At 35.5% G+C, this 17,000-nt stretch overlaps 1 protein-coding gene across 1 annotated transcript; it reads right to left on the minus strand.

Annotated features, from left to right (window-relative positions):
• Positions 1-230: 230 nt before the first annotated feature.
• Positions 231-1,835, minus strand: LOC140889677 (uncharacterized). Its single transcript, XM_073297399.1, has one exon. It carries the CDS (start codon positions 1,833-1,835, stop codon positions 231-233), a length of 1,605 nt encoding a protein of 534 aa, XP_073153500.1.
• Positions 1,836-17,000: the final 15,165 nt, after the last annotated feature.

Raw genomic sequence — 17,000 nt, forward strand, 5'->3', positions numbered from 1 at the left:
GTGATGTGCTTGTGAAACTATATGTTGTTTGCCTTTTCCAGTGTCTTTGAAGTTTCTATATCGCTTTTGAACTGGACGTTGATTATGATATTGATTTCTATTTCCTCTCATGGGATTATATTGATATGCATTAGTCCATTTAGGACTTTTAGAAATCTCTACCTTAGTTTCATGAGGGTTGAAGCCAATACCAAATCTTTTCCTGTTCATCTGCTCTATTTGTTGCCAAGTCATCGGGATAGGTTTTCATTTTCATTTTCCCTAACTGCTCGTACAAAGTTTATGTATTTGCCTTTGCACATGTTCAGTTTGGGTAGAGTACTTGACTCACCAGTTTCCACTGTCTTCCCATATCCAAGACCAGTTTTGTCATAGAGAGGTCTTTGTGAATCATTCATTTTTGTCAATAGGCTCGAAGATTTATTCCGTGATCTTACTAATTCATCCATGTTATGTTTTTCTGTTGTAAGATTCATGATATCAAACTTGAGTTGTTCATTCTCAGTTCGGAGCACAACAATATCTGTTTCAAGACAGTTTATCTCAACTGATTGTTCCCAGGAGGGCTCAGTTGAGGTATCTTGCGGATCCTTTTGCTTGGCTCTGACTTCATCGAATGCTAAGGACAGTTGATGATACTCATTTTCCATATCATGAAGAGCTTTGATCAGTTCCTCTCTGGTAAATTCCTTAGAACTGAAATCAAATACCTGTTCACTAGTGGATGGAAGCTCATGATCATTTTCCATAAGACACTTGACCTTTTCTTCATCATCACTGGAACTGGATGAGCAATTTGATTCCTCTGAATCACTATCTGTTTCTGCCCACTTGGTTTTGTTGTCCTTTGCGACCAATGCTTCATGTTTCTGTCTTGAGGTGTGTCTGTCATTCCTTGAACTTTTCCTTTTGTCAAAGTTCTTTGGTTTGGGACAATCAGCAATGAAATGCCATGTTTTCCCATAGTTGAAGCAACTTCTTGGTTCTTCGACTGTCTTTTTCTTTTGAAAATTTCTTCTGTGGGATCCTTCTTGGTTTCTTCTGATGAATTTGCCGAATTTCTTCACAAACAGAGACATGGAATCACTGCTCAGTTGATCTGCTGATTTTTCTGATTTGGCTGGTGACTCTATTTTTACTGCAGTCAAGGCCTTAGTTAATTGTGAGGTATACTGATCTTCTTCCCGAGTCTGCAACTCGAATTCATAGGCCTTTAAGTCTGCAAATAAGTCATGCAGATCCAGTTTGTTCAAGTCCTTCGATTCTCTCATGGCCATTGTCTTCACATCCCATTCTTTAGGAAGGCCTCGTATTACCTTGAGAATAACTTCTCTGTTGGGATATGTTTTTCCCAATCCATTAAGCTCAATAACAATGCTGCTTACTCTCTCATCAAATTCTGTCATTGATTCACCTGGTTTCATCTTGATGTTGTCAAATTTTTGAGTGGATACAGACAGTTTGTTTTCCTTCTTCTGTTCATTTCCTTCACAAAGTTGAATCAACTTTTCCCAAATTTCTTTTTCAGTTTTGCATGTCTTGATCTTGCTAAAGGTATTCTTGTCAAGAGTTTTATACAAGATATCTTTAGCCACATTATCAAGATTTGCCTTCTTTTTGTCTTCAGCAGTCCATTCAATTCTTGGTTTCTCAATGTACTGTGGACCACCTCCAGAAAGAGCTATATCAGTATTGAATTTGGTGATCGCAAGAGGTCCATCAGTGATAACAATCCACATGTCATCGTCTAGTACTGATAGGTGTGCTTGCATACGAATCTTCCAGTCATCAAAGTCTTCCTTTGAGAACATAGAAATTTTGCTGAATGAAGTCATTTTGGTTCAGTGCTTTAATTAAAATAAGATAATAATCTCTCTGATACCACTTGTTAGGATCGGTTGAAAGTCTAGAAGGGGGGGGGGGGGGGGGGTGAATATACTTTCAAGCAGTTTAGTAGGAAATATTGAACTCAATCGGTTTAAGGAGTGAGTTCGAGACTTATCTTAGTGTCGAATGCAGTTTGGCAAACAAAATATGTGCGAAAATATATTAAACTGCAAATTTAAAACACTGAGTGAATATCAGTTTAGGTTGTGTGTTGGTGATGAGTAAAATCAAGTGATACGAGTAGTTGTTTATGAATTTTCCGAGATTTCAAACACTCCTACGTCACCCCTTCTTCCATCTCGGAAGGATTTCACTAGAAGACTTTGATTTATACAAGTAATTTGCACAAACCCAATCCAGTTTAGGACTTAAACACCGCCTAAACAAGAACTCCTAGTATGACACCTTAGTTTCAGTCCTAGACTGATATAACAATAGAGTAAATGTAACTCGAAGTTTTTAGCACAAAGATCGACCCTTCAATGATCAGAATAATGCTTTTGAACGTTTGTGCTTTGAGTTTCTTGATCGGATCTTGATCGAAAAGAGCTTTTCGTGTTCTTCGTAAGAATGACAGAGTTTACAGTGCGTATTTTTTCACTGCTTCTGATGTTGATCAAGATCTCTATTTATATCCTTTGGATTGCCAACGGTCATAAGTTTGAATTGTCATTCTGATAAGATTTGAATTATTCCCGTTGGATTTGTCACTATCATCAACGATTTCTGGAGCCGACATTCCCTTAGTATCGCGGCACTACCTTCTGCAGAGATGTCAGAGTACGGATGATCTTATCCGGAAATAGCACGGTAGTAAACTGTTGTGGACACCTGAAGCAATCAGTTTGGCAAGGATAAACTGATGGATTCAGTTTAGCGCGGTAAACTGCTTTGTATCCCTGAAGCAATCAGTTTGGCAATGGTAAACTGATGGAATCAGCTTAGCGAGGTAAACTGTTTTGTATCCCTTTTAGCGCGATCGTTGATGGTTCAATTTAGTGATTCAGTTTGGCAACGTAAACTGTATATGTTGGTCATAGAGACATCATCATTTCCTGAATATCAGTTTAGTCTTTTTTTATAGTTGCTCAAGTAGTTTGACTTTCTTTTGTAAATACCAAAACTAAATTTCCCAACAATTATTAATATTGAAGTTGTAGCAATTATTATAAAATTATCATTATATACTTTCAATAATTAAAATTTTTATTTTATAATAATAATTTTTATTTTATTATAATAATAAGATACAATTATAATATTATTTTTTAATTTTTTATAATTATAGATAAATAATATTAATTATTATTTTAAAAATAATAATAAATTTTTGTAATAAATAAATAAAAATATTTTTTATTAATACTTTCATAAATAATAATAAATAAATAAATCATAATACTAATAATTAATATTACAAAAATATCATTATTAATATAATAATAAAATAATAACATAATTATTTTTATATATATTATAATATATTGTTATAATTATATAAGTAAATATTAAATTAATAATTTAAATATGAAAAAAATTACACATAAATATGGAAATGGGAGGTGGGAATGGACATTCCATCCAAAAATGGATGAAATGACTATTCTCATGTTCATGGGAATATCCATTCTAATGGGACTATAAAAAATTTTTTTAGAAGAAGTCATAGCGACTATAAAAAAAATTTCAGATGAAGTCATAGAAACTATAAAAAAAAAATTTCAAAAAAAGTCATATCGACTATAACAAAATTCATCAAGTCATGATAGCCATAAAATATTCACCAAGTCCTAAAAGGCTACATGAAATACAATAACTCAAAGGTTTCACCGAAGATAGTACTACTCCAAGGGATTGCAGAAGATGCATTCCTTAAAGAGATTGCATGAAGACAAAAATCTTCAGGATGCTAGAAAAACTCTCCGTTGAAAACATTATAAGTGGCGGTCCTAACGCGTCTTCCCTCTTACAAGTGTTAGTAAAAATAATCATTCGAAAGTATTGTCGTGATCTAAACCGACAAGAGGGGTTAGGACCTCCGCCCCCTAAACAACCCATCATGTGGTCGGTCCTATCACATGACCTCCGAATCAACACACACTATACTATAGGAATATCATCCGACTACGCCTTTTTCGTTCGCAACTCCAGGGAGTACCGTCTGGAACTCATCGTTGTCGTGGGCTTCAAACAAGCCATCACCGACTTTTGTCAGTGACCGTGAAAAAGCCATCACTACAAGAAAAACAAACACCTGAATAGCAGTTGTAGTCCAACTCCCGTATGTGGGCAAAAGCGATAACCGCCTTTATACATCGCGGTCCAATTTTTGAAAATAGTGAAAATTCACTCATTAAATCAACTATCATCACTAGGTTACGCTAGATCAAACAGATCATTATCTTAGTTGTCCATTACAACGAAAAATTTCATACTCTCATAGAGACACCATGCGAGAATTGTTAACATTAAATTCTCTTGACTCCAACTTATTGTGTCTACAGTTTGAATCTACATCATATTTTATATATGAAAAAGGATTGAAATATTTCCTCCTCACGTATTGAGGAAAAATACAAAAAATTCTGAACAAACAAAATTATATATTTGAGTCACATGATCTAAATTTAGAGATCTAAGATGTTAAAAATTCATGATTTGGCAGATCATGTCAAAGCATAACTCAGACTCAATAAATAAAAGTAACAACATCATACACGTTAGCAACAATTATTTATATCGCAATATATATGTATCATTTTATGTGTATATTTATGTACATGCATCTATGTCCGTAGTCCAGGTTCATCACCATCACCATAGTCCGCCACCTTCTTCATTACCGTTGTCGCCCCACCAACGACGGCCACCATCTCCGGCAAGCAACCGCCGCCGCCTGGAACATCGCCATAACACAAAATTAGATGCAATTAGTGAAACGATATCTAACACCAGAGTAAATGCTCCTCAAAAAACGTGGGGCACATATAGAACAATTTTGTTAATAGCACAACATAATTTTCTGATTATATATATCTCCTTGTTGGTATAAAAATAGACAACAATTATATTTGACAAATACAATTCTATATTTCAAACATATCTCAGTAGGTTATTTTAGATGCATGTGTTTAATATTTTCTCAAAAAGAATTAAGGTGAAAAAGAGTTTGAGCGAAAAGAGGGTTTGCAAGAGAGAAAATGAAGTATGTATTAGATACAACCGATATATATCACGAGTTAATATCCAGTTTTATTATGATTACGACTTGTTTTAATCTAAACGACCTATGTAATTATTTTAATCGTTTGTCTTGGCTTTAATAGTACATTATTATAATTTCGATGATAATAATAATAATAATAATATGTCTTAAATTTATAATTTATTTTGCATAAAGAATACCTTTCTAACCAAAAGATCAAGCAAAGGCCTAATTAGGTTTCGTTTGGACATGTACTTACAAAACATTTTTATAAAAGTGTTTTTTAAAAACTTTTTATAAAATATTTTAAAAGTTGTTTTAAGAATAAATATGTGTTTGGACAACTATCTATAAAAACATTGTAACATTTCAAAAGTCATGCTAAAAATATCTAAAAAAACCTTTCAAGTGTTCTTCAAAAAACTATACTTGGAGAACACTTTTAAAAAATAGTTTTCAAAAACATTTTAACAAATTTTTATCCAAACACATACTTTAAGTTTTTCACTTATAAAACACTAAAAACGTTTTTAAAGTACATGTCCAAATTAACGAAACATTAATGAGGAATGTAAGCGCCGTAAAACTGGGTGGGTTGGTATTTAAAATATGTTGTCATACGCATACGCATATCTTTCCTTTCGCGATAATAGTAGGGAAAATTAGATTTTTCAAGTGAGACAGAAATGAATTTTAAAAACTAATAATGGCATAAATAATTAAGGGAAATGATATTTACACTCCAAAAATTTATAATTACACTCCACTTTTGATATTTAATGTGCTTTCTTACAAAATTACCCTCAATTAATCATTCCATAATTTTTAAGACTAATATACCCTTATTTATATATCTATATCTTTCCAATCGAGCTCACCATATTTATAGGGTTACATAATGAATCTTACCTTTCCTTCTCAAAAATATTTCTTAAAAAAAAATATGAGTGATAAGAACATCAATAAAATATAATATTTGCATAACTAGAGGAAGAAATGTCACACGTCATTTGAAAAAAAATATTTTAAATTTTGATTAAAATTTTGTATAAATTTGGAATGCAAAACAATTTAATTGGAGTAAACCTTAAAGGTAGTAGTTTTTTCACAGCCACGAATCCTATTATTACTTATTTTATTTTCATTGTTATACTCTTAACAATCTAAAAATTATTCTTTGATCTCATACAATATATTACCAGTGATATAGTTTTTCACTACTACCTTAGAACTATCAAAACATCATAAAAAATAACTATAAATGCACATAACCAAATTAGAAATATTCTGAAATAACAAAAAGCAATAATCAAACAGCATAAACCAAACAAGTACTCAAAATGAAAGTTCGCGATCTCTAAAGACACTGATTTACTTGAACTAAAACTTTAGTAATTCAACTGGCTTCGGTTCACATTTGAATTTTCTGCGATTAAAATAAAAAGATAGATGTCAATACGTAATATTTAAAAATAAATTTTAACATTGTTTTGGATTAAAAAGTGTGTAATTATGTACGTAATATCAGTAGAAAGTAAAACTAAAGATAAAAAATTGCAATATATTTACCGATTTATAATAGAGTGTGTGGCTCGTCAATAGATTCCATTGCCCCAGCAACTTCTTCTTGGCTGTCAAACAAAGAAAAAGATAATGCATAATTTTCAGTGTTTTGTGAGCATGTATGAGTATTATGTCCCAGACCTCTACATGTACCACATTTTCGAGACTTCTCAACTATTTCAAATTCACTAGGATCACGTCTTGTAGAACCATCATTTTTTCTTTTCTTTAGTGCTCCGAATGGACGTCCCCTACATGAATGAATTTTTGGTTCTTGAACCACTAGAGAGAGTGGTGCATCCACAAGCTGAGAAATTTGTCTCCGGGTGTTGTCTTTCTGAGTAAGAGGCATTGTTTTATATGCACTTTGAAAATCTTTCAACAGACTATCATCATGATCATCCTTAAACTTCAATTCTTTTTCAGAACTTATAAATGACTTTTTGTCAATCCTCCACTGCGGATGAACATTAATAAGTTCCAATTTTTCGTTCATCATACCTCTTATTTGATGTGCACAAGGAAGGCCCATGGTATGCTGAAAATGACCAGTACACTTGGCTGACAATTTCCCAGAAGTAGCCAATTTATGCTGCTCTAGAATTTGCTCAAGTGCATGATTAGAAACATTTCCAAGAAGATTCTGAAATAGAGGAATGCGAAAATAATGTGGTACTCAAATTTTTTCATTTTGAAACAGGACCTTGATTTCTTTAATCTGATTTTCAATGGCAAAACATATTTTTTCTTTTACATCACGTAGGTTACCTGTTGAGACTTGGAGGTATTTCTTGAGCAATGAATGAGCACCCTCAGCTCTTGATGTCACATGGTTCCCAAAATGCAAATAGTGTTCAGACCATGCAAAAACAAACCTCTCTTTATAGGGAAGCCAATTTTTTTTAATATAATCAACAACAATCGACTTTTCCTTGTACTGATTTTCAAAGAGATGCCATGTGCTATAAAAACTTGGTTCATCAAGTGAATACACCACATCAGTCCAAGTTGACAAAAACTTGTCAAAATCTTCTTTTTTGTCAAAAAACTTCTTGCATTTGGACAAAACATTTTTTTGTATATGCCATATGCACAAGAGATTTGTTGTTCTTGGAAATACCTTGTTGATAGCATTCATCAATGCTAATTCCCTATCTGTAACAATTACTTTTGGACATTCATCAACTCCTAAAATTTTCTTGAATCTCTCTAATGCCCAAATGTAATCTTCCTCTTCCTCCCTCTGCATAAACACGAGACAAGAATAAAATGATGTGTTAAAACTCGATATGCCAATGACATCAAGAAGTGGCATGTTGTATTTGTTGGTCTTGTACGTGCAATCCATAATGAAGACATTCGAGAAATTCTTTGTTAATGCCATTGAGTTCGGGTGTGAGAAAAACAAATGAGTCAAGTGATTATCTTTGTCAAACTCGATGTCATAAATAAATCCCCCTTCGCCAAGTTCTTCTAAAGCTTCAATCACTGTTTGCCCTTTCAACTCTTCTTTTTTTATCTTGGATCTTGCATTGTACATGGTTCTTGAAATAGCGTGAACCATTGGTTTACTTTGTCGTAGTGAAGTAAAAATTTCTCGTGGGGCAGAACCAGCCATTGACATAGTTGTAATCATTTGCATGTCCTCTTTGAAAAATCGACGACACATAGGATGGCCTGACAAATCAGTTGAAGGCTCGTGATTATGCGATAAATTCTTAATCTCTATTTTCCAAACACCGTCTCTCTTTTTACCCCATATTTCAAATGGACAATCTATAAGACGAGTTCTTGTGCTCAATCTTTTCCTTTGCTCAGTTGGAACTTGGGTAGGTCGATATTTCCCTCCTCGATCACAACCGATGATGACATAATATTTGGGCTTGGACCTTCTAATGACTGTTATATATCCCTGTTTTAGAGCAGCATTCCGAATGCTTTCTTGAAACTCTTCACGACATGCAAAGGTTTTACCCGATAAAGAGAGCAAAGGATTGTGATCTTCAAGACAATTATTCTCCTCGCTTTGTGTTTCTTTCCCTTCAATCAAAATTTCATGTTCAATATTCTCTTTTTGTTGCAGATCTAAATCACCTAAAAAAATTTAAATAATAGCAATCTAATCAAATTTTGTAAACAATAATATTCTGAATTTCCAATAAAAAAAATATTGAAAGTATTATATTGAGAGCAGCTAGCTGAAAAAATTGCGAACTTGCAATTGTAACTTGCAGTTGAAAACAATTCAGTATGATATTATAGATATATATATATCATAAATGGGTGAATATGCTTAAGCTTATTGATTCAACTGAAGCCAATTATAACATGATCAAAATGGTATCTGTTTATAATGCATTTCATATGTGAATAAAATTTGACATAATCTTATAGCTAGCTTGTGAATTCTCCTTTTCGTTCAGTTATGATACAATACAAACAAATTAAACATGATTCATTTAGCAAATAATTTTTTGGTAGATAAAAGAAAAAAAGGCATAGTTGTAACTAATATCATGATTAATAGAATTTTTTTTTTTTACTACAAATTAATTTTTATATTGAAGATTTATCACCATAAATTTTAATTTCAATTCAAAATTTCAGAAAAATCTCAACTAGGAATTACATTGCAAATGCAAGAAATCAATAGAAAAAAAAACTACTTGAAAATTAAATAATTACCATCCATTGGAGAATGACAATAATCTTCGTAAGAATTTTCTACAATATTTGTGGAGTTGGTAATTTGATCGTTCGATCAATATCATCACCAAACTCTAAAAATTGAATACCATCATTCTTCTCCATTGTTAAGGAAGCAAAAGAAGATTAAAAAAAAAGCGTGAAATTTTCTAAATAAAACTAATGAAATATAATAGGAAATGTGAATAAAATGTAGGATTGATGAGGGCATACTAGTCTTATAAAAATATGGAAAATTTTAAGTAGGGGTAATTTTGTAAGAAAGCATATAACTATCAAAAGTGGAGTGTAATTATAAATTTTTGGAGTGTAAATATCATTCCCCAATAATTAAATATAATAATGAATAGTTATGGTCCCCCATTAAGGAGTTGATTGAGGGACGAGGGTATGATATTTATATGTAAAAATAACTTGTTAGGAATCAATCCGGAAGAATTCGATATTTCGAGAATTACTAGACAAACGAACACACAAGAACATAATTCCAACTCACAAATAAAACCAACGCACACAGATCAAACTCAACACTCACGCGAAAACAAATAAACGACGCAAGTATTTACGTGGTTCGACAAGGAATTTGTCTACGTCCATGGGAGAGCAACACACCCATTTTATTAATCCAACAGAACAAACCAAGATCAATAACCAGGGTTTATTACAGAGACAGACCAGAATACTATAAATGTTAGATACAGACAAGATTCAAGCTTTAAATCCTTGAATCTTTCCGTCACAATTTGCGTCCAAGTTTTCTCCTCCGAAATCTCTTTTTTTCTTCTCTCTCAATATATTCTGAAGAATTTGATTTTCTGTTATGTTCGTTGCGGCCAGCTTCCATCTGCTTATATAGAGAAATAAACCGAATTTCATCTTGGGCTTTAGGTCAACAACAACTTACGGCTCAATTATAAAGTCAATATGGTCCAACCCGATAAGTCTTCTCACATCGGTCTGATCTGCTCTTGTACTTCGATCTGCTTTGATATGCTTTCAAGCTTATAGCTTCTCGGACACTCCATCTTACTTCTATCCAAGTCCCAGTACTCGATCAATCGATCTGCATGAACTCATCTGAAGAATCATCTAACCATTACTTCGATCTGATCCCAGTATTCGATCTGGACCATGAATTCATCTGATCACTGAACTCATCTGATCTGCACTATTTGATCTGATCTCTTCTCTATTTTTACTCAATCTGATAGAAGCATACTTCAACAATCTGCACCTTGATTCTTTCAGGTTGAATGTTGCTCTCCTTCCTAGCCTCCTTGGCTAATTTTCAATCACTGCATTAACTAAGTCCAAACATTTCTTGAACTTAGCATACGGCAATGACTTCTCCATAACATTTGCAAGGTTTTCTTCTGATGCTATCTTCACAAGGATCATATCTCTTTTTTCAATCACATCTCTGACGAAATGCATCTTCACAACTATGTGTTTCGATCGTTCATGATAGACTTGGTGTTTCGTCAAGTGTATTGCACTTTGATTGTTGTAGTGTACTACAACTTGATCTTGGTTCACACCAAGCTCCGTTATCATCCCATTTAACCACAATCCTTCCTTTATGGCCTCAGTAACAGCTATGAATTCTGCCTTAGTGATAGAAAGGGCAACCAATTTCTGTAAATTTGACTTCCAGGTGATCTCTGTGCCATAAAAAGTGCACACATAACTAGTCAATGACTTTCTCGTGTCTAAGTTCCTAGCAAAATCTGAATCCACATATCCAACTACCGGATCAATTCCATCTTGCTGTTTCTCAAACTTCAACCCCAGTCCAGTTGTGTTAATGAGATATCGGAGAATCCATTTCAGAGCTTCCCAATGATATGTACCCGAATTAGCCAAAAATCTTTACACAACACTGATTGCGTATGTCAGATCAGGCCTACTACACACCATTCTATATATGAGACTCCCCACTCCACTAGCATATGGAATACCAGCCATCTTCATCTTATCTTCCTCACTTTCATCTCAAAATCTGAGTTGAGCTGTTGTTTCAAGGATGATATCTCTGTCCTACTTTTACTTGGAATCAATATATCATCGACGTAAATCAGTAGATACAAGATAACATGTCCGTCATCCTTTTTCAGATAGACACATATGTCATATTGGCTTCTCACAAAACCAATACCAATCATGAACTCATCAAACCTCCTATTCCACTGCATCGGACTCTGCTTCAGCCCATAAAATGATTTTCTCACTAAGCAGACCGTATCCTGTGTTTTTGATGTATGAAGCCCTTAGGTTGTTACATATATATAGTTTTTTCTAGGTCACCGTGTAGAAACGCAGTTTTCACATCCATCTGCTCAAGCTCCAAGTCGAGCTGGTTCATCAGTGCTAACATAATCCGGATGGAACAATGTTTGACTAATGGAAAATAGACTTCATTAAAATTTATTCCTTCTACCTGACCAAAACCCTTTGCAACCAATCTGGCTTTATACTTGATCTGATCTGTACAAGGAGTTCCTTCTTCTGCTTATATATCCACTTGCATCCCAATGTCTTATGATGCTTTGGTCTGTCTACTAGTGTACGGGTTTGATTCTTATCAAGAGAGTTCATCTCTTCATTCATAGCTTCCATCCACTTGTTTTATGTTTACTCGTCATAGCTTCATCATATATATTCGGCTCTGAATACTCTACCTCCTCAGCTACTGTAAGTGCACACCAAGCCAGATCAGCTTCACCAAACCTCTTAGGAGCTTTGATCTCCCTTCTGGTCTGTCCCTTGCAAGATTATAAGTACTCAAATCCTCTTTTGGATCACTTGTTGTCACATTCTCATCTTGTATCTCTTCTGACTCTTTATCTGGTACAGAAGACTCCACCTCAAATGGTAGTTTATCATTCACACTGATCTGAATGTCCTTTCCATCTGTATTCATTTTATATCCCAGTTTGGATTCATCAAACTTCACATCCCTGGTGTTGAAGCACTTTGGACCTCTTGACTCCAGGTTCCAAACCTTATAACCCTTCACACCATCCGGATACCCAATGAATAAACATCTGGCTACCCTTGCTTTCAACTTGTCCTGTTTCAGATGAGCATATGCAAGACATCCGAATACCCTCAAGTTTGAGTAGTCTGCAGGTGTTCCACTTCACTTTTTCATTGGTGTCTTGAAACCAATCGCGCTATGTAGTGACCCTGCATGGAATCACCTATTAAATGGAAACTAATAGCATGCATTAAACTTAATACAGCAAAATAATTAACAGAGTAAAACGTGCGGAAACATAATCCATAAATTACATATCAGCTTAGTAAAATATATCCAGGCTTAATACTGTAGTGATATAACCATATCAAAAAACTTAAAAGTAAACATTATACAGCTATATCGAATCCTGCTGTATAATAAAGTCCTCAAGGCTCCTGCTCCCTAGTCCTGCCTTGAACTACCAGCTCCGTCCATCCTGCGACCTACCCCGTGGAATAGGGTGTCCAAGATAACAACTAGGACGTGAGCGCTAACGCCCAGTACATAAACATGAGTAAACATATGTATATAATGCATGCAACATGATGACTAGTAAAAGGTCATCTGAAAAGTCATGCTCAGTACCGGCGCCACATGAGTGCTGCCACCGCACGGATCAACCTCTGGGTGCAACCACACTCGTCTAGTACACCAGAGTAGTCAGACATACATGTCCCTGCCGTCGCGGTACTCTCAGTGACAGACTATTGAGTATAGAGCTGAGCGGCTCTATAATCAGGTATAACTAGGTTCCAAGCCTATATTCAAAAGTTCACCGTATCACTATATAAGTTCTATAAGCCTTAACTAAGCTAATAAGTACTCCCAAAACTTAAATAGATTCCCGGACCATACCTTCGTCCGTAGATAGCCCTTTGGAGTCGCTGGTCCCGGATGACTATAACCACACCTTGGTTATTTTAGAACCTCAATTATAACCGATAGGGCCCTCAAGTGTATAACTCACAATATATAACTGGAGAAGGAAACTCAGAAATTTGTAATTCAAATTGAAATCGAACGAGTCCTATTTATAGAAAAATTTCTGGTCGAGTTCGGGCCCTCCGAACTGGGGTTCGGATCGTTCGATCCAACTCACTGCCTGCATGCGAGATACATCGAGTTCGGACCATCCGATCACCACTTCGGGTTGTCCGAAGTGTCCTAAATTCGACACTTGTCAAAAACCATGGCTGAGTAATCCTGCCTACTTGGCACAGGTGAAGTTCGGGCCGTCCGATCCTACTTCGGATCGTCCGAACTTGCCTTAACTCCGAAGTCAATAAGTGTAAGAGTGGGTGCCCAGTGAGCCAACTGTGTGGCTATGGGCTTTGTTGACTCTTTGTATAAACAATCTTTTGTTTAATATTATTTACACTTTTATGGCAATGACTTTATATTACTTCATATTGTTATATTGTGATATACTATTGTTGTTTTGATAAAGACCTTGAATATACTATAGTGTATGTAAGATGTGGTAGAACATGGAGATGTCTATCATGAAATACATCTTATAGTCACTGTATGTTCTAAAACCGTTCCTAGTCGATTGAGCCGTCCGATAATAAGGATAAGGATCGCTCGAGTTTGAGACTAGCATTTGCGATGCGGAGTACCACGTTTCATTGGTAGGGAACATGGAGATGTTCGAAGCATGCAAATGGATATTCATAGGATGAATAGTCGAACTACCCTATCCGGACTTTCCAAGTGGTTATCACTTATCGAGTGGATAAAGTCCGCGGTTTTGGTTGTACACCATTAGTCCTTACGACTTGAAACATCATGGAGACTCTATATGCTAGTACTGTGCTTTGACTCGTTTACCGACTCTGAGGGGGTCATCAGGTGTCGAGATTGGGTACAGTTACGACACATATAGGAGTCAATGCATTGTTGTCAAGGATTCACCACATACTTGCGAGTGTGGATATCCTATGCGATCTGAGGAGATATTAGTGTGACAAATCTCTGGCCAGAGTACTTGATGTGATTTAAGAAATGGTTTCTTAGTAGCACATGCGATGTCACTAATTTGATCTTCAAGATGTATTGCATAGTTATCGAATCTTGAGCGACTCTCGATATACCAATGGTTGTTGATTCGATCGGGATATATGGATGAAGGGACCGTACTGTACGTTAACCAAAATCTACTGGTTCTTGTAGGCACTATCAGTGATACCTAGGGAATCATGGGGCGATGTTGCTAGGCGCTTTACCATGATTCGTTGGGAAAGTCGGAAAGTGTTGTTCCGAGTCACAAGGAGTTGTGAGCCCACGGCTAGCTGTATCCCTGAACCATTGAGGGTCACACAGTGTAATGGAGTTTTAATCCCCGTTGAGATAGTTAAATTTAAAGAGTTAAATTTAATGAACTAAGGAGTTGGACTTCTTAAATAAGAGTAAGGGAGTAGGATTTCCTAAAATGACATAGGGATGGACATTTTTGGAAACCACTGAATTCGGATTCAGGAAAATTTATTTTGACTTTAAAATGTGCAGAAATGGTTTCTGTGCACATTGGTGAAATCAGTTCATCAATCGGAGTCACGATGAATTTTATATTAATTTCTGAACGAGCGGGCTTTGCTTGTCGGGCCCCAGCTTATGACTAATGGGCCCTAAGGTGTTAGTGGCCTGCATTATAAATAAGTTATTTCAGTACAGAAATTACACACAACAGGTCATAATTTTTGAGACAGAGCAAAAATCGAAACCCTTCTCTCTCAAAGTATTTTCGGCCGTCCCCTTCCTGCTCTGCCCGAGAAAATTCCGGTCTGTGATTTTGAATCGCAGTAAGGAATAACGAATCAAATTCGTGTATTCTCTTCGCAGAAAACTTCTGATAGATTTTCTAGTGCAATCTATCAGAGGGATTAAACCTCTGTTCGTGGACCTGATTGAAGGAGTTCATCGGTTCCAGGGAGAGACAACAAGAGCAGAATTGTTCTGTTGGTGTCCATTAATCTCGTTGCGAGATTTGAGGTAAAATTTATTTAATTGTTATTTAAATTTTACACACACACGTAATTCAATTGATGAACGGTTGATACCCACACTATGGAATTGTTCCATAACAAAATTTTTAAACTTCCGCTGCACCGGGTATCAATCGTAATTGGTCTGGGAACTCGCCAGTTTTCCAACAGTGGTATCAGAGCCAGGTTGCTCAGATCAATCGATTGAATTAATCAATTGTACAAAATTTTTGAGTCTCGGTTTATGAAACAAAATAAATATTTTTAATAAAAAAATTTTTTTTTTTTCCGGGGGCGAAACCCGGGCAGCGATTGGATCGCTGCCCGGAGGGGGCAGCGATGGTCGCTGCCCCCAGGGGCGGCGCACGGCGCCGCCCAAAGGGGGCGCACGGCGCCGCCCAGGGCGGCGACCGTCGCCGCCCAGGGCGGCGCACGGCGCTGCCCAGCGCAGCGCTGGGCGCTGCGCAGGGCAGCGCTCGGCGCCGCCCAGGGCGGCGCACAGCGCCGCCAGGGCAGCAAGCGTTGCTGCCCTAAGGGGGCAGCCGGGCTGCCCCGGCCCGCGCCCTGGGTGCGGGCCAACCCGGGAGTGTCCCGGGTGGCCCGCGGGAAAAATTAATATTTTATTAAAAATTAATTTTAATATGTTAAAATTTTATTTTTGGTCCGGTCAAAAATTGTTTTTGATTGGTTCACGAGATTTCGGATCGAATTGTTCGAGTCCGTAAATTTTAAAATTGATTTTGGATAAATTTGAATTTTTGAAAAATTTTAATATTTTATCCGTAAATTGAATTTTGAAATCAATTATTTTGGTACAATTGATGATAAGATATGATCTTATGATATATTAGATAAAATATGATTTTATTTGTAAAATTGGATTTTATAGATAAAATATGATTTTATTTGATATGGAGATAAAATATGATTTTATATGTGAAATGTGATTTTATATATAAAATATGATTTTATCTTGTTTAAATTTGAATTGCCACAGCATGTTATCCAATAAATTAATTTTGAATTAAATATTATTGGATAAGGATGATCGATTGCCATGACCAATTTTGTAGGTGTATGTTAGGAATTTACATTTTGTCTTTATTGTTGTTGGTTTTATTAATGGACCTGGTTTATGGCCCGATATGAATGTCATATGTAATAAAAGTGGGCTTGGTTTATAGCCCGTTCCCACCCCCTAAAAATGTATCCCCTACTTGTCATTGTTATTTATTGTAAATACATTAGATTTAGTGGGAGATCAAGATTTGAAGATGGTGGGCCCAGCAGACAATGAAGACTGAAGAAATGTAAATTGGAAGCATATGTAATAGGATTGCATTTGCATACTGCATATTACCTAGGATTGGACTAAGACCCGTGATTGGCAACCACGGGTCAATTAGAAATGGAATCGATCATCCTATATAATATGTGATATTATGATTGTATGCATGTTTAGACATAAATTGCGTGAATCCGGCAATGCATGCAATAAATTAAATATGATGAGACAAATATTTTTATAAATAAAATCCCTCATTTTAAATATGATTTAAAATTTATATCAAGATAAATAAAGGAAATTTAAATATTGTTTAAATGTTCCTACCTTCCATCAACGGTCAATGTATGT

The sequence above is a fragment of the Henckelia pumila genome, chromosome 3 (genome assembly GCF_033568475.1).
Source record: "Henckelia pumila isolate YLH828 chromosome 3, ASM3356847v2, whole genome shotgun sequence".
Lineage (NCBI taxonomy): Eukaryota > Viridiplantae > Streptophyta > Magnoliopsida > Lamiales > Gesneriaceae > Henckelia > Henckelia pumila.

Coding starts and splice junctions, on each gene's coding strand:
- LOC140889677 (XM_073297399.1), bottom strand. CDS start 1,835: ATGACTTCATTCAGCAAAATTTCTATGTTCTCAAAGGAAGACTTTGAT.